At 36.5% G+C, this 20670-nt stretch overlaps 1 protein-coding gene across 7 annotated transcripts in view; it reads left to right on the forward strand.

The window, feature by feature from the left end:
• TBCK (TBC1 domain containing kinase) overlaps positions 1–20670 on the forward strand; it is a 152633-nt gene that overhangs the window by 23519 nt on the left and 108444 nt on the right. For all 7 annotated transcript variants that reach the window (XR_003398258.1, XR_003398260.1, XR_003398259.1 and 4 more), the window contains exons 4-15: positions 6029–6143; positions 7661–7734; positions 8833–8974; positions 10171–10231; positions 11510–11571; positions 12101–12162; positions 12861–13009; positions 13995–14133; positions 15599–15698; positions 18533–18582; positions 18949–19078; positions 19931–20029. Coding sequence is in view for 2 of the 7 variants with exons in the window: in XM_026847359.1 (XP_026703160.1) it covers positions 6029–6143; positions 7661–7734; positions 8833–8974; positions 10171–10231; positions 11510–11571; positions 12101–12162; positions 12861–13009; positions 13995–14133; positions 15599–15698; positions 18533–18582; positions 18949–19078; positions 19931–20029 (1183 nt within the window). In the remaining 5 variants the exon portion in view is untranslated. The remainder of the gene's footprint in view (positions 1–6028; positions 6144–7660; positions 7735–8832; positions 8975–10170; positions 10232–11509; positions 11572–12100; positions 12163–12860; positions 13010–13994; positions 14134–15598; positions 15699–18532; positions 18583–18948; positions 19079–19930; positions 20030–20670) is intronic.

The raw sequence follows: 20670 nt of genomic DNA on the forward strand, positions 1-20670 counted from the left end.
TGCTTTCTGGTGCCAGTCCTGTGTTGTTTCAGATTCCAGTGTGGCCTCTGTTAATTTCACTAGATGAAACACTCTTACTCAAAATAGCCCATTAAAGGTTGATTGCACTCTCAGTACTTGCCAAGCACAGCTTTCTTCCTTCTACAAAATGGATTTGGTACTCCGTGTTAACTGTTAGCAAAGCATAAAAGCAAGTGAAATTTACAACTGGCCATAACCAGTTAAAAATAGCACAAATGGGTCTGTAACAACTAGAAATATTTTTTTTCTCTCCCCAGTATTTTTGCTGCTGCCTCCGCTTTACCACCAACCCCAGTTATCTTTGCTCTTCTACTGCTGTCCACATACATCTGTGTTCTGGTTAATTGCACTGCAGTGACTACAGCTGCTTGGGTCAAACTCATCAAAAAGGGAGATTTCTTTCTCTAGGAGAAGGTAGGACTGGAGATGGCAAGCAGGCAGCAAGATCTTTTGAGATAACAAATTACTCTTTCATGTTAAATTATTTTATTTCAACATCAAAAAAAGGATGGAGAAGATGCATTTCCAGTTAATGCCTTGAATGCGCTTCTGTTTAAAGATGATTAATATGGTGAATTCATGTGCGGATTAGCATTAATTTTCCATTAAACTGGAGGAAAAGAAACTTGTGTGAACCTCTAGCTTCCATAATACTGACATGACTGCTGAAATTTTCTCTCTTCGTTGTTTCTTTTCTCCTGTTGGAATTCTTCTATTCCAAAAGTTTCAGTCAAGTCTAATCTCCAGTATGTCTTATAGTCTTATCTACCTATCTCTGATTTCCAGCTGTGTGATCTACAGTCCTCTTGTTCTTAAGTATTGAAGATGATCTGTAGTATATGTAGGGACTACTGCTGCTAGCTGTCAAATGCATTTTTCCAAAATCACTTTTCCTACTCTGGAGTTATGAAATTGCTTTTTGTTGCTTGAAGCTGAAATTTAAAATTGGCTTTCTGGAGGTTAGGGCAACAGGGCACCATGAAGAGAACCTCATGATTAAGTTAGACAGCAAGGAGATCTTACCAACAGAATACTTGGTGGCTGTGAATTTCCACGGTAACTTGTGGATATTCTGTGAACGTTGATAAAAGACTTGGAATAATGGGTATCCTGCTACAAGAGCTGTTGAGTCTTGCAGGGTTTACTTTATGTTCTGACATCATCAGATGTGATGCTTGGGAGGCAAACTTTTTATGCAGAAGCAAGCTTGAATTAAAGAGGTTGGAAGCCAGGAAAATATCAGGGAACGTTTCATATGTGCTTGTTTTGCATTTCCTCTCTCTGAGGCATTGGCCTGTCTTCTATTTTGGAAAAAGGATAGTGGTCTCAATACTTTTTGGTCTGAGCTAGTATGACCATTTGCAGGATTTAGAAGACCAGTAATTTTATCTAAAATGGAAATAATCAGTTGCAGAATGTTATTTGTTCCTCGAGCATCTTGTCTTGGAATCCAGCCTCCTGCTTCTACAAGCAGCTGCATTATCATTCCCATTAATAATCACAAATAATAACCATTCAAACTGAATAATACATAGGTGTGATTGTTGATTGTCGCAAGAACTCAGAATCCCACCTTTCTGTCATAAACTTTCTAACTTCTAAATGCATTACTAACCTTTTTATTTTTTGATCTTGGGCTTCTGTTGACCTATGGCATGGGCAGGTCTTCCTAGATGTTTGTTCCCATGTGCTTCTCTGTCACTATCTCTCTATTTCACTAATTATTTTAGGGGTTTATTATCAGGAACCAAGGTTCCTGATAAATCCCTCTTTCCCTCTTCTCTCAGTTTGTTAATATCCGATCCTTTTGAAGAAAGGTAAGATTCTCAGTATGCCAATTTCTTCTAGTACAACTTTTCCCTTTCACCCTGGCCTGGAAGCTTTTCTGAGTCAGCTGGAAGATTGCAGTGGGTGCACTAAGAAGAATTTTTTTTTTTTCCTTCTGAATCCAAAAAGTGACAAAAGTGTCCTAAGCAATCAGATTATTTAATCAGTGAGTTTGCAACACCACAGGATATTGAAACTCTACTAAAACATCTGTTTCCTGACAGGTTAGGAATTTATTTCTGAAGTATTTCTTTATTTCTGAAGTAGACTTCCAGAAGATGGTTTTGTGTGCTTAACAGTAAGAATTGAACAGGCTGGAGATCAGGCTGCCTGCTCAGTGGAAAAGTTAATGTTTTTTTGTGAAGGCACAATGCAGCCACCTGTGTACTATTACAGTGTGGAAATTAGTCATTTGTCTGGTATAGCTTTTGGTCTGACAAATTCTGGAGGTAATGAAATAATACTCATTTTTGTGGGTTTTTAAGTCGTCTTCCTTTCTCTCTCCACCCATGAATGCCAAGCACATGCCTTTCAACCATGCTAGTTTTGCACTGTTGGCTGAACTTGCTCGTATCAACTTGTAGAGATATTTTTTTTTTCCCATTCCTACTTAACTGAATTCCTCCCTCAGAAATTAATCTTTTATCCTTTGTGCTTCCTTTGCTATGGTTACATTCAAGTTACAGACCTAAACCTGATATTAGTTTTAATCCTTATAATTTTTTAATTCTTAATTTCTAGAATGAAGGAACAGAAAATGGCCCCTCTTCATGGCTACATTTCTTTTTCTCTAAACCAGGAAAAAAGCAGGCAATGATTAAATCTAAGCAGCTTGATTTTACATCAATGTGCAATCCTTTCACTTAAAGAGAACCTGTTTTCAAAAGCCTGAGTAGGCTACAGCAGAGCAGATTTGTTGGTATCCAGATTGAGAATTGAAACAAAGCCTGCTCCTTGGAAATGCACTAGTAGTTGTAGAGAGATCATGCCTTTTTAACTGCCTGTGAATTGTTCCTTTTGCAGAGAAACTCTTGTTGCTTCTCTCTTTCTCACATTTGTGGAGAGGAAAAGAACCTTAAAACAAGCCTTGTTAGGAGAGCTAGGAAACCGAAGACAACCAGTGTCCCTCCAGATCTGCCAGTGGTTGAAGTGCATGTCACACTTTTATGCTTTTACTTACTGCCTCATACCATGTCTGCCTTGAGCAGTGGAATGATTCACTTCACAATAGTTTAAAGTCACAACCATGATGATTAGTTGCTGAGATGAACAGGGTATTTCATGCCACACAACTGTCTTTGTGGCTCTTGTTAGGTCCGTGGTGTAGCATGGTTGGTGTTGAACCTGCCACACTTTCATTGGGCTGCCTTTTCTCCTGTGCTGTTTCTAATACTTTGCTGTTTTTCCTCACCACCTGTTAAAGGAGGAGAGTACTGACACCTCTGCAGTTCCAGAGCCCCAGCGGCTAAACCACTCCTCTAGATCTATCATAGTTTGACACTTGCTAGCCTATTGAAAAATAGACTTCCAGATAATCACGGAAAACAATACCCTAACACTGGATATAGTAAATGTCCTCTTTGTTTAGGACTCTGCTTTCTTTTTCTATTTATGGGGCCTTTTTAAATGTCACCTTAATCTGAAGCTTGGAAGAAGTGTACCTTCTGCACTTCTGTACCTTCTGCACTTGCAGAACCCCATTGCAGTGTTGACAGAGTTGCTGTAGAAGCTGGGAGCTGAGCCCCACTGAAGCAAGGGGATAGCCTTGGTAACGATCTCCAGGAGGCAAGGGACTGCTTGCTGTCAAACTTGGCCTTGGGGAGTTTAAAGCAGAGAGATTCTTGTACTCGGTAACAGTGGTGAGTGTTTGTGCCAGGCCTTTTGCAGTTAAATGCAAATCTCAGGGGTAATAACCACAAACAGTGTGTTTTACCTAATAAATTAAATAAGAACTAGATAATGTGCAACAGCACTATGAAGAGCTTGTTACACAGCATTCCCTCTCTCTTGGGGAGGTGGCGTACATGCTTCAGCTTGAGGGTGAGGTGCTTGGCTGAACACTTCTCCCCAGCCGGGTGGCATCAAAAGTTTAACACTGAGAATTATGCACGATGAAAAATATGTGTTGCTGGTCGTTGTAATGCTATGGACGACTTATCTTGAGGAGCAGAGAATTCCAAAGCAGTATTTTCAGGCATTTGCCCGGGTTCTATTTTTATGACTTGCAAGAGAACATGGAGAATAAATGGGTGTCTGAGGGCCCATAGTGCCGCTGGAGCACACTGCACTCCTGAGACACAACGGCCACAAAATTGCACTTTATATTTGTTTTGATTTTTTTTTTAATACAAAGAAACACTTTTTAGGCTAAATTATCTCGTCATGTACTAATTGTTCACATGCAATTGTTTCCTTACTGAAAACAGGAATTCTTCATAATCTATTTTTCATGTCTTGTTTTGCAAAATTCCGTAAAAAGCAAGAGAAAGTATTCTGTTTGTAACCATTATTGTTAATATCTACATTGCAGACAAAAAAAACTGCACAAGGAAGGTAAATTTTTTACCACAGTTAAATCTTGGCCCAGGAATGACTGGGAGGAAACACTACACAGCTAGTGGTTTCTGATGCTGTGGTGTGTTGTATAACTTGGAGGTGGGAGGGATGGGAAAGAAAAAGTGCCAGTGAGAGAGGAGAGAGATAGTTGTGGGATTTTTGTTTTGGTTTTGTGGTTATTAGCCATGTGGTTTTGGTTGAATTGCTAAGACCTTGAGAATGACTTCCAAATGCTATGATGGAGGATACAGCAGTGTGGATGTATGCAACAATAGATTCCCTTTGTGCTTAAAATTTCACTTAAAAGTGTATCTTCACAACTAAGGTAAATTAGTACAGAGCTCTCCTAGGAAAAAGGGTAGAGTCTAGAGAATAGCTCCATGTAAGGTAATTTAATGGTGGCCTTAGAATATTTTGGAAACAGCTCTTTTCAGTATTTCTCTGTTGCCCTGGAATTGTGGCTTTTGTCAAAATCTAGCTATTTACTCTTGTTACAAAATTCTGATATTCCATCAGGTATAAATAGCAACTAATAAAGCTTTAATTTACTAAATTTTGATGTTTAGTCAGTTGGTTGGCTTGTCACTCCTGCCAGTTCATAATGTTCCCCCTCGTTTTGCTGTTACACAAATTTTTAATAAGAAAGAGGTGGTAAGCCTTGTCCGGAATCCTATTGTGTGTTATTCTTTAACAATGAAGAAAAAAAAAAAAAAAATAGGGTATGCCTTCATAAGTACGTATGCTTTAGTTTCTGGACATTTTGTAAACCAGTGCCTTCAGCAATAAATTTGCCAAACAGACCTCAAATGTGCTCTGAGGGAGGATGTGGGTGGGAAATGAGGAAGGTAACAGTTAAAAGGAATCTTTCTGGGGGACTCAGAACTCTGCCTTTTGTTCTTATTTTGTATGCGCTTTTGAAGCTTAATACTGATGGTCTCGGTACAAATTCCTCTTCACTTGTTCACAGAAACTCCTCTTTAGATTTACCAGTTCTTGTAGTAAATGGTAACTTCTGTCTAAATATATAGTTATGTCCAAATGTTTTGGATGGTAAAGTTCATAGTTTCTGTCGAAAGATGGTAAGGTGGTTGCTGCCAAGGCTGTAAATCAAAATGTGCTGAAAATTAAGTTTTCTGCCCTTTCTTTTGTTTCTTTTTTTGTTTTAGATGTTGAGATGACTGAATACTATAGGTGTAATCTAGCCATGCCTCTGCACTATCTTCTAGCTGAGCTCCAGTTAACATCTGAGTTTCAAAAGTTTTTATTTAGTTGAACTTCTCTGTGAACACCAATAGCAAACTGAGGCAAAGCAAATAAAAATAAAGGAGGGTTGGGATTTTTTTTCCCAATTAGTTGAGGTATATCTCACAGTTTCTATTGCAGAGAATATTTTATACTTTGTGGTTTTAAGGACCAGTTCAGTGTGAAGAAACCTAGTTGTGGGATATTGAGAAGTTGTGTATGGCTCTGACCATATCCTACCATATTCAATATTGATTCCTTACGCTGTTCAGGAATTGTAAATGTCTCACTTGTGTTTGGAATAACTATGGAATGGTGCATTTTTATAAATTAAAAAGGGAAACATTCAGTATAACACTGGTCTTTTTTTTTTTTTTTCCAGTTCTTCAAGGATCTTATGCATAGCATATGAGGTTTTGCAAGGCTTGCAATATATGAACAAACATGGAATGGTCCACCGAGCACTCTCCCCTTGCAATATTCTTTTGGATCGAAAGGTACAACTACAGGGGATAAATCTATGGGTTTGTTTTTTTGTTGTTTCCTCTTGCTGCCAACAAGGAGCATGCTGTGTTATCTTTGGAGACTGGGCAGTCACAGCCCTTCTGATGGGGGGGAAAATAGCATATCTGGAAAAGTGTTGGGTTTGGTTTTTTTTAGAACCACAGTTTTCTGCATTTCCTAAATTTCAAATATATTTCAGATTTTATTTTTCTCTTTTCCCTTTTTTTTTATCCCAAACCACTTTTTTCACCCTTTTTTTTTTTTTTCTCAGGGTGGTAATTTAAGTCTACTTATCATCATTCCAGTTAGTTACAAGACCTTCCTAGCTGTTTGAATGGGAAAATATTTATTCTAGCTAATTAGCTGTTAATAATATTTCCTGTGTTTCATGGTGATCTGATACCTGACTTCTCAGATATTTTTTTTATATACTTGATTTTTAAGATAATGTTTTTAATTCCAGTGTCTGTCAATTCTGTTGTCACAGACTGTTGAGTTGGCAGTGTGGATTACAGGTTCTGCTCATAAAAGCTGAGAGAAATTAATAGCTGCTGTTGTACTCAGAGTGGTCTCTTCATCTGAACTGACAGCTAAGGAGCTTATCCTGTCTGCATAACCCCCCTCTCATTCCCCTCACTTTAGATAGAATAGCTAGATCCTCTCTTTGGAAGGAAGAAGGAAAGGAAGAACACTGGTTTTGACTTACTTGTAAACAAATGAAAGTCATAATAATGCTCTAACAAGCAGAAGTACTTCAGGGTTTTAAGATACTCCAACAGTCTAAAAAAGAACAAAAGGGGACCATGAGACCATAAACTTTTAAACTTTACCCCTGCACTTGAATAGCTTGCTGCTGTAGGCTTCACTGTTGCACCATCTGCAGGCTGGCTGAGTATATTCAAAATCTGTCAGGAACAATATATCAGTTTAACTTCTATGCCTATTTTTTGTTGTTTTGATGTTAATATTCTGCCTCCACAGAACAATAGGAGGCACCTAGAAAACTTGTTGGCTTGAAATATGTGTTGATACAGTTAAGGAGAGCAAAACAGTAATGAGTTGATGGGAAGGACTGGTGGAGCAAGGCTGGGTAAATGGGAAAGGTGAGGAAATAGTGGTGAAACTTAGGGAGTTCTAGGATTCAAATAGGATTTTGAACATTTTTCAAACAGGAAAAATGTACAATAGAGTATTTAAGCCTTTTTAATTTACTGAAATTATATGGTAACTTAAAAAGTTCTGATTTTCTTATGTGTTCCAAACAAGGTGTTTACTTGATGGTCTTGGAAAGTAAAAGCATTAGAAATAAGCAGTTATTAACTTGCAGTGGAATTCTGTGTAACAGATGAAATGGAAATATATGGACTATACAGAGAAGTATGACTTTATAGGTATCTCTTCTGACAGCTAATGCAAAAATGATACTTTAAATATTTTTTTTAAACTTAAACACAGATTCTTCCAATGTCAGAATCTGCTGCACTTGATCATTTATTATTTTCCTTTTCAGGGACATGTGAAGCTGGCTAAATTTGGACTCTACCATATGACTGCTCAAGGTGTTGATGTTGATTTTCCTATAGGGTAAGGATGTAGCTGCACAATACAAATACATCAGGGATGTATATTTTCAGGAAATATATTTGGTTTGAGTAATCATCTTCAAAAATGTGTATGCACAGTTTATAGGTTGCTGGTTTAATATGTCTTCCATACACCCCTTACACAGAAGCTTCTGATAATGCCACTGAAGAGGTTATTATCTGACTAGGTAAAATTAATGAAAGACAGAGAATGGGTACCATGCAAGCATGTTACTGTAACTATATGATGTCAGTCCTTATTGCCTAGACTTGCCTTCAAATGCAGTAGTTCCCTGTGACTTGGATTCTGGAGGTACAATCTAATTTTAAATTTAGGAAGAAGCACAATCAGTGCTTCACTGTTGCACAACATTGTAGACCTCGTCACTTCATCATTTTGTGATTTATTTTCACATGATCTTGCCATCTTGCCAAAGTGACATGCTGCTTTACAGTGTTTCCTTGCCACTTTTTGTTTTTTTGAGGTGTCATGTTGTTTACAATTTAAATACTGATCTGAGTCTTAGACAAATGCCCAAAAGAAGTAATGATGTTTCCCTTCAAAAGGTGATTTCAGATTTTTAAAGTATTATAATGAATTGTTGACAGAAAAAGCAATAATGTTATTTTTAAATGATCTAGCAGCGTGTAGAATATGTCCTCAACATCTTTTGCTACTTTTTTTACAAATTCAGAAATTATTTGATGGGAACACTGTCAATGGAGGGGGATACTGCCACCACCTCCACCCCCAAATATGGGTCTAGAATACATTTATTTAATGTAGTAGTGCTGAAACTCAGTACACATTTTTTTTGAGATATGTAGACATACACTGTTTTGAAAGCTGCTGTTATTTCCTCTCACAAAAGCACCGAACTAGTGATTAAGGTTTGACCTTTTATGTAGTACGCACTATGTATTTTGCAATTGGACTGAAACTTTGCTGCAATGTGTAGATACTGAATGAATAAAATAGAACCATCTGGATTGATATTTCTAGTTTCTCAGAATGTAAAATTATTTGGATTACTGTAACTGAAAGATAGGTTTGTTTTGGATAGACAGTATGTTACTTAATGCTGCTGCTTCTTTCTAGGTACCCATCATATCTGGCGCCTGAAGTAATTGCACAGGGAATAGTCAAACCAAGTGATCATACTCAGTGTGAGAAGCCTCTGCCTTCTGGCCCTAAATCAGATCTGTGGTCTCTTGGTATAATATTATTTGAGCTTTGCATGGTATGTAAAAGGATAATTGTCTTGACAGTGACTCTTGGATAATAGTTATATTGATTGCTCTTGAGTATGGGGTTCATGACACTGTTCCCATCACCTGAGTCCAAAAATCTTACCTGGACAGTATTGGTGGTAGATTAAATAGTAGGATGGACATTGGATTGATATATGTGTTAACCATGAAGGGCAGCTGCTTGTTATGCCACAGTGATGTGATTGCATGATCAAATTTGTAGTGAGGAATAGCTTCTGAACCAAGAAGTCTGTCTGGATAATTTGTTGGCTTAATTGTGCTTTTAAGCATGAAATAACCTTTGTTTTCATGCTCTTATTCTCCTTGGAAAGAAAGAGAAACTCATAAAGTTTCATAGAGAGGAGGAAAAGGGAGCATCAGCCCTATTGGCAGAGTTTAAAGAGCTTCTTCACAGAATTAAGGATTTATTTGGAAAATGCTTATTTGACCATAGAAATGGAGCTGAATTCTGACAGCATAATTTTTAATAGTTGTGTATGTCAAACTGGATTTCTTTCATTCAAAGACAGCAGAATTCTGTAGGGAGATATGATCTAGCAAATACCTCAATATTGATATTTAGTCTCATTATGTAAGTTAACTAAATTGTCAGACAATTCCATGGTCAAGAACTTGTTTTCTATAGTGGTTTATATAGTGATTAGATCAGGACATTGGAAATAGTCTTTTGCACATTCTGCTCTTCTGTAAATTTGCATAGTGTTCATAGATCATTATTCCTTTGAAGCATATTTTAAAGGGATTTTCAGATTACTTTTTTTGCACTGTGCAGTAATACAAGCTTTGATTACTGTGTTTAGTAATTAATTACCTTTGTTCATGCTCACATTGGAAAAAAGTTTTTGAAAGCTGTTTTGTTCAATGAATTAATAATAAACCTGCAGGTTTGCTAATGCAGCTTGGGGCTTTGTTTTGCTTTTTTCTCTTTGCATTTGTTCCAGTTAAGAGACATTATAAATTATACTTTTTTGGTTTTTTACGACAGCATGAAACTGTTTCTGCTATAGTCAGGGTAGATAACATATTCTGTTCTAACAGATAGTTCTCCTAAATCTAGAAGTGATATATAGAAGCTTATTTCACTGTCTTTGCATATAGGTGGGTGTGTACACTATCTAAATACTTTTATGTATCAGCTGTTGATTTGATTTTATTATTTATTTAGGGGAGAAAATTATTCCAAAGCTTGGAGATAGCCGAAAGATTGAAATTTATAATTATGTTAGGTAAGTAGCACAAAAGCAATATTTTAAGTTTCCAAGTGGTTCTATAATTAGAGTTTTACAGACTAGTCAGCTTGTGATGCTCAGACCTAAGGCACTTTACCTTTGTCAGCTTTCATCTCCAGAATTAGACATTTGAAGCATGGCTGCTGGTCTAGGGAAGGTACAGAGGTGGGTGCCAGGAAAAATAACTTCGTAGAAAAGCTATGAGTATGTTAGAGCAAGGGCATGCTATAAAAAAGCATGCTCAGGAAAGGTTGTCACACTGATGGTTATTTGTTGTTTTGTGTCGCAGGAGGTTTCTGAAAGGAATTAGGAATTGGGAGGGACAGATTTCTTTAGTGTCATACTAGTACACTTATGCACCAAATCCCAAATAAGGAGAACTCAAATAGGAAGACAGAAAATAAAGAGAGCTGAGACATGTATCCAGGCTTTTGTTTCTGGACTTCACCCACAAACTATAAAACATTACCGTAGACATGAAATTTTTGTTTAATGTAAATGAGTCTAGAAGTGGGACTATTTTATGGCTGTTAAAATTCTATTTCTTGTGGGGTTTATGTATAAACCATGGGGAGAGGAAGGGCATGAATTTGCAATATGAAGCTTTATCAGTTACTATTATCCAGAGCAAATAGTAATACTGTTAAAATTTAGTTACTGTTAGTGGAAACATCTTGTTTGTTCACCAGTTAGTGCTTGGGTGCTGAAATTCTGACTGTTTTGGTAAGTGATTTGTTAACAAAGCTTCCTGAAGCATTTCAGTCCCCTTCAAGTTGAATGCAAGTTATTGGTAAGCTTTATCCTCTGAAAAACATTCATGTCCTGATTTGGGAATTATTTTGTCAATAATGTGTTGAAAACAACTTATAAAATACTGCTAGAATTATCTACAAGTAGCAACAAAATGAAAACTACTTTGAGCTTCTATATGTAGTTATTTTTAAGTTCTTTCAGGGATTTGTTTTGTGGTTTTTTTATGAGTGGAGGGACTGTTTAATTTATTTGGCAGACTGACACTCTGTATTTACTAAGCCTGCAAAAAGATGTGTGCTGTTAAATTAGATGTGCTCCTTTCTTACGCTTCAACTTTCTGTCTGCATAGGTGATAATTTTAATTTCTAATTTTGAGAATTCACTTTCAGGTGATGTGGCAGTGTCAATAAAAAGTCAAGTTATATGCTTTTTATTGAGGTGGGGTTTTATTTGATACCCTGTTTTAATTGGTATCACTTTTTTTCATATGCTCTAACTTTTTATTCTGTTCATTTTTCAAAGGCTGTGTAGATGATATTGTAACTGTATTGGCTGAAGAACATGGTTGCCTTGATACTATTAAGGTTTGTGGAACTAGTTTGCACTTTGATGCTGTCTTATCCAAAACATTTCATTATTGTTGCATAGTATTTAACATGTTTATGTTTTTTCACGTATTTGGTCACTTGATGTACTGCAGTATGTCTGAACTACATATCTAAGATCCTTTCAAATAGCCGGTACTGGTAATATTTATTCTTTCCTAAAATTACAGTCAATTACAGTAAATATGATAGCTCTCTGGATAGTTTAGTAAGTTACAAAGTGTTGGGAGTTAAGTATTTTCTTCTAGAAACTTACCTATCTGGTCCACTTTATACGTTTTGATAGCATAGGTTTATACAGTTCAATTTGTCCTCACCCCCAAAATTAATCACCGAATTTTAACATCTGTGTATTTTGAGACATTGTGTAAAAGGATTCTGACTATTAGCATGATTTTATTGCCCTCAAAGGAATAGTCTGTATGTTAAAAGTTAAGTATGAGCTAAGTGGCTTGCTGAATTAAGACAGTAATAAACAGACCTCCTCTATATTTTTCTTCTGTTCCAGAACCTTTCTGAAAATATTATAGCTCTACTGAAGAAATGCCTTACATTCCAGCCTTCTAAGAGGCAAGTATTCAGTCTAAGCATCTAGTGACAATATGAAATTAGAAGACCTGCTGCAGAACCTTTTTTGGAATACTGACAATTGGTGCTACCTATAAGAAATTCTTGGGTTTGTGGCTTTTCACTGTTATAAAGGAAAAACATTGCGGGGGCAGGTCTGTAGAAATTGAGTGTGCAAAATTTAATCTGAGTATTTTGGGGGAAAACTATTTAGGCATTTGTAGTTCTCAGTTCACAGCTTTTACTGATTCCATGTCTGGAAGTTGGTGGTGGTTACTATAGCTCTGTTGTAACTGGAATTAGGGCTGCTTTCTTCAAATCTCTTCTTTCAAAGTACTTTTTTGTGATGTCAGTCCACCACAGCTTTCTTCTGAAAACTGAAGTATGCTTTTGTTCTTTAATCGAGGCTTTGCACTTGCATTTTTCCATCTCTGATTAGAGTAATTAAAGGGGTTTGTAATGGATGCCATGTATATTAAATGAAGGTGAGATCTGAACTTGGGGTGTAAGCAGACTGTGTGGTGTGTTATGCATCATGAATTGAACAAAATTGGTAGATGTCTTTGCTATTAAAATTTCTGAAATCCAATATAATTTAGAATAACTTGCCAGTACTTGTTACTGGAGACATTTCTTACTGAAATGTAACCTTTTTGGAAGCACTTTACTCTTAATGTTTTATTCTCTTTTCTTAATTCAAGGCCAACTCCAGAGGAATTGCTGCATGACAGTTTGTTCAGTGAAGTATCCTCAGTATATCCTCTTTTCCACAAACCTGCTGGTCTGTTCTCATCTTCTCCAAGGTGTGCTAATTTAACGCTTCCTGAAGACATAAGTCAATTATGTAAAGGTAAAAGCAGGTAGTGGGATAAATGTCATTGGAGGGGGAAAGAAAATAAAATGTTTTCATGTTTTCTTTGAAAACTTTGTTGGAGAGAAACTATTAAATGTTACAACACTACATTCTTGTAGTATGTTGTTTAATGGACGAAGACTGGGCAAACGTATTTTGAGGGATGTGTGCAGGTCAAAGGAGAGCATCTTGATTTTGCGTTTCAACCTTAGGCAATAGTTATCATTAGTATTCAAGTCCAGCTTGGAATATCAATGTCATCTTTTGCCTGTAGAATTTGGACATGTGCATGTACAGGCAGACTTTTTTTCACTAAATGGTCTTGTGAATTGATAATTGGATTCTGCTGGATCATAGCATGAGGTGATTTTTTGGAGTATTGGAAAACTAAATCCTTGTGAAAGAGGTCACATTCTAGAGTAAAAGGTTACATTTCTAAGTTTTAAACTACAGTATACTGCAAGTGTTACTGCTCTTAAGTCCTCAAACTTTTTCTGATGAACTCGGGTTTCTACACGTTTAGAAAATCTCGTTATACATTTTTTGGTGGCTTAAGATTTTATACTTTGTTAGTATGGCTATGGTATGTGAAGGGAAGATAGATTATAACTACTCATTATGAATCACTAGTTTCTTGGGTTTACTCTTAGTGCTGTGTTGTGCACAAAATAGTGCTTGTGTTTGTTTTAAAGACACACAGGAAGCAAAAATCCACACTTCAGTGTATTTATCTGATAGGTTCTATTTTCTGACACCAAGGCAACTGCAGAAATATTTGCTTTTTTCTGACTTCTGTCCATGTGCTCTTTCTGTAATCTTCCTAAAGGGCACTTGCAAAGGAAAGGTCACTTTTCCTCTAACTTCACATTAAGGTTGAGGACCTTTCAAGCATAATAACTTTTTTTTCAACTATATGAGTGGTAGGAAAAAATACTAGCTGCCTAAAATCTGTAACTCATTTTTATGTGGTTTCTCCTAATAGATGAAGACAGTGATTACCTAGCAGAAAGATCAATTGAAGAGGTTTATTATCTCTGGTGTTTGGCTGGAGGAGACTTGGAAAAAGAACTTGTCAACAAGGAAATCATTCGATCAAAACCACCTGTCTGCACACTTCCCAAGTAAGGAAGGAAAAGCAATTTGAGGGAAAGGAGGATGGATGGATGGATGGATGGATGGATGGATGGATGGATGGATGGATGGATGGATAAAGCCACCGATTCTGAGAGAACATTTTGGTTTGGTTTTTAGTTTCAATACCTGTATGTGTGAAAAACAGCGTTCTTGAAGAGCAGGAAATCATGTCGCTTCTCTTACCCAATTTAAGGCATTATTTGAATGCCTTATATCTGTCCCCTACCTGCACTTCATATTGCTTTCCGAAATTTGAAGATATGTAGGTGCAGTGCAAAATACTGAAATGGAAGTCCCTAAAATTAGCACACTTTCCAATAGCATTAAGTTTTAGTAAAAATGTCTCACTGCTTCAACAGCAGATTTGTAATTGTAATTTAATTTAATACGTTCTGTAGCAACCCCTCACATTCTGAATTTCCTTTCACAGAGCAGCAGTACTGAATGGTCAGCCTAGTTATTCAGCAGATCAGCTGATTATTTTAAAATGCCTAGTTTTATGACTTAGAATTCTGTAACAGCATTTTAGACATACCTACTTTTATCTTACTGCTGCACACACTGCAATTTTATGTGGTCTATTCATGTTTTAATCCTATAATCTGATCTCAGTAAGCATAATTATGTGTCCATGTAGATCAATTTGCTGGTTCGGGGTTTTAAAAACATGTGAAGTTAGTGCACAGCCAAAGTGAAATAGCTTGTTAAAAAAAAAAAAAAAAAAAGTTGGGACTAGATTTCAAGTGCTATTTTGGTGGCAAAGTTAGTGTCACATTTTGGAGAGATTGCTTCACCTATAGGTGAATGCATGTGGTTTTAAATTACAAGGGGAAAAATTTTTTCATTGTACTATTGATTTTTGAAACTGAGGTGTTAATTTCAAAAATTCAATCTAACTCCATCTTTTAAGTGATACTGAGAATGTTAGCTTAATTTCTGGAAATCAATTTTGTGTTGTCTGCTTTAAAAATATCACCAAATAGACAATTTTTGTATACTCTTTCTTGGGTGCATTTGTATCCTTAGATGGACTGCAACAGGAAAGATCTAGGTCAGACTTTTGCTTGTTTTTTGTCATGGTGGGAAATGGTTTTCATATGAAAATAATGTTTTATTTTTGCTTTTGACAATAAATGACAGACCTAGTCAAGGAATAAAATGGAATATTAATCCCATATCTCATTACTCTTTCTTCGTGTGCAAATCAAAGTTATAGAAAACCTGATATGGGCCTTTTTACAGCAAAAACTGAATAATTTAAGGTGATTGTACATTCCCTTGATAGCAGGTTTCATGCCATGCAGAATCAATACACTATACTTCTAAGAACTAGTATTTTGTTTTAAAGAGGAAATGCTGATTGATGTAAGAATCTTCTATTCTTTTCTAACTCAAGTCTTATGAAGTCTTACATTATAAAATGACCTGATTTTTTTTTCCTCCCTTTTGAAGCTTTTTATTAGAAGATGGTGAGAGCTTTGGGCAAGGACGAGATAGAAGTTCCCTTCTAGATGACACAACAGTGACTTTGTCTCTGTGCCAGCTCCGAAACGTAAGAATAAGACTGTGAACTTGTTCTTATGTCTTCACTGAAGAATCATTTGTTTAAAGGGAGTACAGAGCAGCAGCTCATACCACTGTTCCTACAAATGACAGTGTTATTGATTCCAAAGGAATGCTTCTTGGTGTCTGAGTCAGATTGTGATTTATGCTATTAAATTGCTTTGCAAAAGCTAACTAAATTTGATTTATCTTTTGTCTCTCCATCCCCTTCCTGTGTCCCTCCCTTTCCTGATTTTTGTTACCTGCTTTGTTCTAGTGTAGCCCAAATAGCTCTGTAATACCTGATATTCTCCACGATTACTGAACTAGTTGAACAGTGAGTGTCGTCTTGCATTCTTTAGTTCCTGTCTGTAGGTGGCTCACAATATTCAAAAGCAAGATCAACTCAATTCAGTTTCAGCTTCTTAAAGGCTTTATACTTGAAGTTGAATACCAAGTTTCCAGGAGCTAATTACTAATCTTTGGAATATATAGCTATTAAACAACTAGTTCGAAAGGTGACTTCCGTTAAAATGCAGTAATGCAGCTTTCTTCTATCTTCAGTGGAAAAATCAACAGATGATAACTCACAATTTTGCCTGATGTAATGATCAGTTACAAGATTTACTGCATATATCACTGAAATGTTTTAATTGTTCGCTTCTTTGCACTTACAGAGCTTTATTGCTGTAGAATTAGAAATTTATGCTGCAGGTTGCTTTTTTAGTAGCAAATGCAATTCTGTCAGTCTTTATAAAAAACCTTTTCATATTATTACAAGGGTTAATTGTTTTGCTGATTAAGGATCCCAGTTAAATTTGGACACCAGAGTGAAAAGAGTAGGCATATTTTACTGGGGATAACTAAATAATGTAACAGAGTAACACAGAAAACATACAGTAAGAAAAGACAGAATAGTGCACTTAAATGAATGGGAAAATACAGGGTAATGCATCAAATCATTACCATTGGAGAGAGAGAGAACAGTGATTAAGAATGATACATCACCACTTCCATACGTAACCATCATCCAGATTTGCAGTGAGGATTTGGAGAGCCTGTCCTGGCAAGTAGGAAGTCATATGTGATACATCCATCCGTAGGTGAGGCATCCAGAGATGCTGCAATCAGGTCCAGCCTTATGTACCAAAAATGAGCAAGCCAGAATAACTGGCACGTTTGTTCTAAGTGGAACATCTAGTTTCACTCTCACATTAGATTCCCCCAGAGCCTGGACAGGGCTCAAGAGAGAAGCTAAGGGAGTTTCCCTGCTTATCTAATTTATTTATGTTCTTTTTAGAACAAGGCTACATGTCTGGTCCCAAGGCCAGACAGCTGGCTTCGTGGCCATGTTGACTTGCCCCTACACAAAGAGCCAGATACATTCAGGATAGAGATATTTACATTACATTCATCATGAGTATATGATATCTAAGCTACAGCTCTCATTAATGAGCATACAGATTTCTCTCATGTCTATATACTAAGTTAGCAACTTTGCTTCAAGGTCCGTTGTTCAGGCTTCAATACTTCAACGCTTTTGCACTTTTTACACCAGCATAGGTGGTTTGTTATAACTTTGTACAATACTTACTAGCACAATGGTTATCAGTTACAAAATATACAGGATTCATCTATAGGTTCAAGCCCTAGCACTTCATTAATACAGAAAGGAAGGTGACTCCTAAAGTCTTTATCTCTGCCACCATTACCTTAATTTTAGGGGCAATGTGGAAAATACTGTGTAAACATACTTCTTCAGTAGAACTCTGCATTACTTCACACAAAGGCATGAAAACAGACCGAAGAACTGGGTTGCTTGGTTGATGGGCTTTGAGGGGGGAGTTGAGAATATTCAATCACTATTCTAAGGGTAATACCCACTGCAGCTCCTACTGTTGTTCCTCCAAAAGGGCAGCTTTTAAAGCTGTTTTTAAAACACTTCATTCTGTAATTTTGGATATTGCTGCATAGTTCTATAAATACAGCAGCAAATAAGTATATACTGAAGTTTCTCTTTTGGGGAAGAAACAAGCCTGAACCTTGCAGAGTTAGTTGAAATAAATTTTTGAACTTATGCAATTCTTCAAACACCTTTTATAGAGCAGAGCGTGATGCTTGTAATCAAAAGAGGATGAGTACTAAATGAACTGAGAATGAACTGTTCTGTCAATTCCAGGAGGAACAGGCTGTGTGCTGTATGCCTTTAAGTTAGGGATTGAACTGCAAAGCAGAGCACTGCAGGGAGGATGGTATTAAACATTAATCATGATGCACCAAATATGTCTGAAAACTTCAGGCAAAAGTCCAGGCATGCTTGTCTGTCACCTTTCCAGAGAGTGTCTGTATTTCTGTGCAGCTTTCAGATGCTGCTACTAAAAGAACTCAAATTTGCATAACTCTTGAACTAATTAAAAACATAAAACCAAGTTGTACAGTTGCTTTGCAGTTACTTGGATAGGAATTCCATGTAGAAAATCAGGAAAAAGAACTATGTAATAGTACTGGTCTATTAATCCATGGTGCATGGAAGCTATTTTTTTACGTGGAAATACGTTTATGTATGCGATGTTATCTTCAGGCAGAACTTCCATCAGTTCAGCCTGTGTTAGCAAAGATTTTAATGTTAAAGACTGTATGTCTCTTTGCTGAAGGAGGTCTGATAATGCTTATATTTCAAGGGATGCTATTAAATTTGGTAGATGAATTGCTATTTGGTATACATTGGATATATATATAATATTATATATTTATTATATTAATTAATAATTTTTGTATTCCACTAAATATTTCTGCTTGAATTCTGAGCAGCATTCTGATAATTACTTTTACTCTTCATTTCAGAGACTGAAAGATGTTGGTGGTGAAGCATTTTATCCATTGCTTGAAGACGAGTAAGTGTGTGTGTAAGTTTGTACATATGTAAGGGACTGAATTTTGAGTTATAAGTTCTATTTGAGTGGCACACTGCACAGCTAAACACAACTGTCTTACAAAAGCAAACCTAACGTGTCCTCATTTGGCTCTTAAAGTCAGTGAGAACTGATAAATAAAACACTCTGCACTGGGTGGACTTGGGGCCCTGATACCAAACTGAGGATCCTAGCCTGTTTCTCTGTTCTGGAAATCAACTGTTACTTGCAAATACTCAAAATGATACATTTATACTTGTTTCTGGCTCAGAAATGGATCACAGGATATTAATTTTTTTCACAGTGATTTGTATTTGTTCACTATTACTATCCTAACTCTTTTTCCAGCCAATCAACTTTACCTCATTCAAATAGTACTAATGAGCTCTCTGCAGCTGCTAGTCTTCCTCTGATCATCCGGGAGAGGGACACAGAGTACCAGCTAAATAGAATTGTCTTGTTTGACAGGCTGTTGAAGGTATGGAATCTTTCTGATGCTGGATAATTGGATTTGGTCTGTTAATTAGAGGGTTTTTTAAAGGACTAAGTAATTGAAAAAGGAAGCAGAGATACAGGAGACCACAGTGGGAAAAGGGTGAAGAAAACCCTGCAGAAGTATAAGATGGAAACTAAAAATATGAGAAATACATCTTTTCAGTAGTCACGAATATAAAAGTAGATTTTAAAGTACGCACATGAAAATAGAACTGCTGCTAATACCTATTATTTACTGAAGAAAATAACTTCTGCATCCTTCATTTCATAACAGACTAAGCTATTGTAAGTGTAAATATGCCTGTAACTTTTCTACATTTCCAAGCAGTCAGGTACTTGAGAACAATACCAGTCTTTACTGTAGCAGTGCCATGTTAGAAATATGGGGCTTATACTGAGGGAGGAAAATACAAGCCCCTAACTTACATACACATAGAGAGTTGAATTCTTGCTTAAGAATGAGAGTTGATGTGCAGTATTTAGGAAGGTATAAACTGGAAATATTTAATAAAAAGTGTTGGATACATGGTATGAAAAGAAAAATATAATGAAGAGAGAACTTTTAATAAAAATTTGGATTAGTAAATATATATATATCCAATGTATACCAAAGCACGTGAACACATTTATGAGAAAGAGTGAGTATTTTAACATAAAACAGTAGTCCTCTATCCAGGTCTTCAGTTAGGAATGAAACCTACTTGCTGTAAAACTTGCTTTTATTGTCCAGGCTGACAGCGTTTGTCCTTTGGGGGAAAGATTGTCTTGGGATGGGAATTTGAATTGTTTCAGTTACATGGTAACGTTTTTTGCTGTTAATCTCTTCTCTGTGAAGGCCTACCCATATAAGAAAAACCAAATTTGGAAAGAAGCCAGGGTTGACATCCCTCCTCTTCTGAGAGGCATAACCTGGGCTGCTCTGTTGGGTGTTGAGGTAAGGTTAATGGGAGGGCTTTTGCAGAAATTCCAGTACTGGCTGGGGAGGGAATGGGATAAGAATGGGATTGACAGAGAAGATGGCATAGATTTGAAGATTTGGCAGGTAGAATTACTGGAATTTCAAGCAAAATGAGTCATGAAATTGTGTCAACAAAGGCGTTTAGACAGACTTGCTTCTTGTCTCTAATATTTGATTTCACAGAATGTATGTAAACTTGACTGCCTTAAATTTTGATGATGGGATAGAAAGATACTACCTGTACAGCCAGATTTTGCTAGATTGTTCAAATACAAGTGGTAGTTAATGGGGTTTTTTGGTTTGATTTTTAATATTTTTGACAAATGCAGTTAGAATCCTTCTGCTCTGGTCAGCAATAGTTGGGCAAACATGATGAAACATATCAAATGTATTTTTCTCACCCTACCAATTAACGCACTTCCGAAAGACTGAAAAATAAATAAATTAAATGTAACCCATTTGGACAGAGGACTAGAAAGGGATGTCCCTGAAATGAGGACTCCTCATAAAGATTGCTTGACTACCCAGCTTTTGCATCTACCTTGCTTGCAATCTGCGGTAGTGCAGCAAAGAGGTTCTTATAGATAACACATCCCAGGTTATTAGGATATTTAGCT

Source organism: Athene cunicularia (assembly GCF_003259725.1).
Source record: "Athene cunicularia isolate RWA chromosome 4 unlocalized genomic scaffold, athCun1 chr4_part2, whole genome shotgun sequence".
NCBI lineage: Eukaryota > Metazoa > Chordata > Aves > Strigiformes > Strigidae > Athene > Athene cunicularia.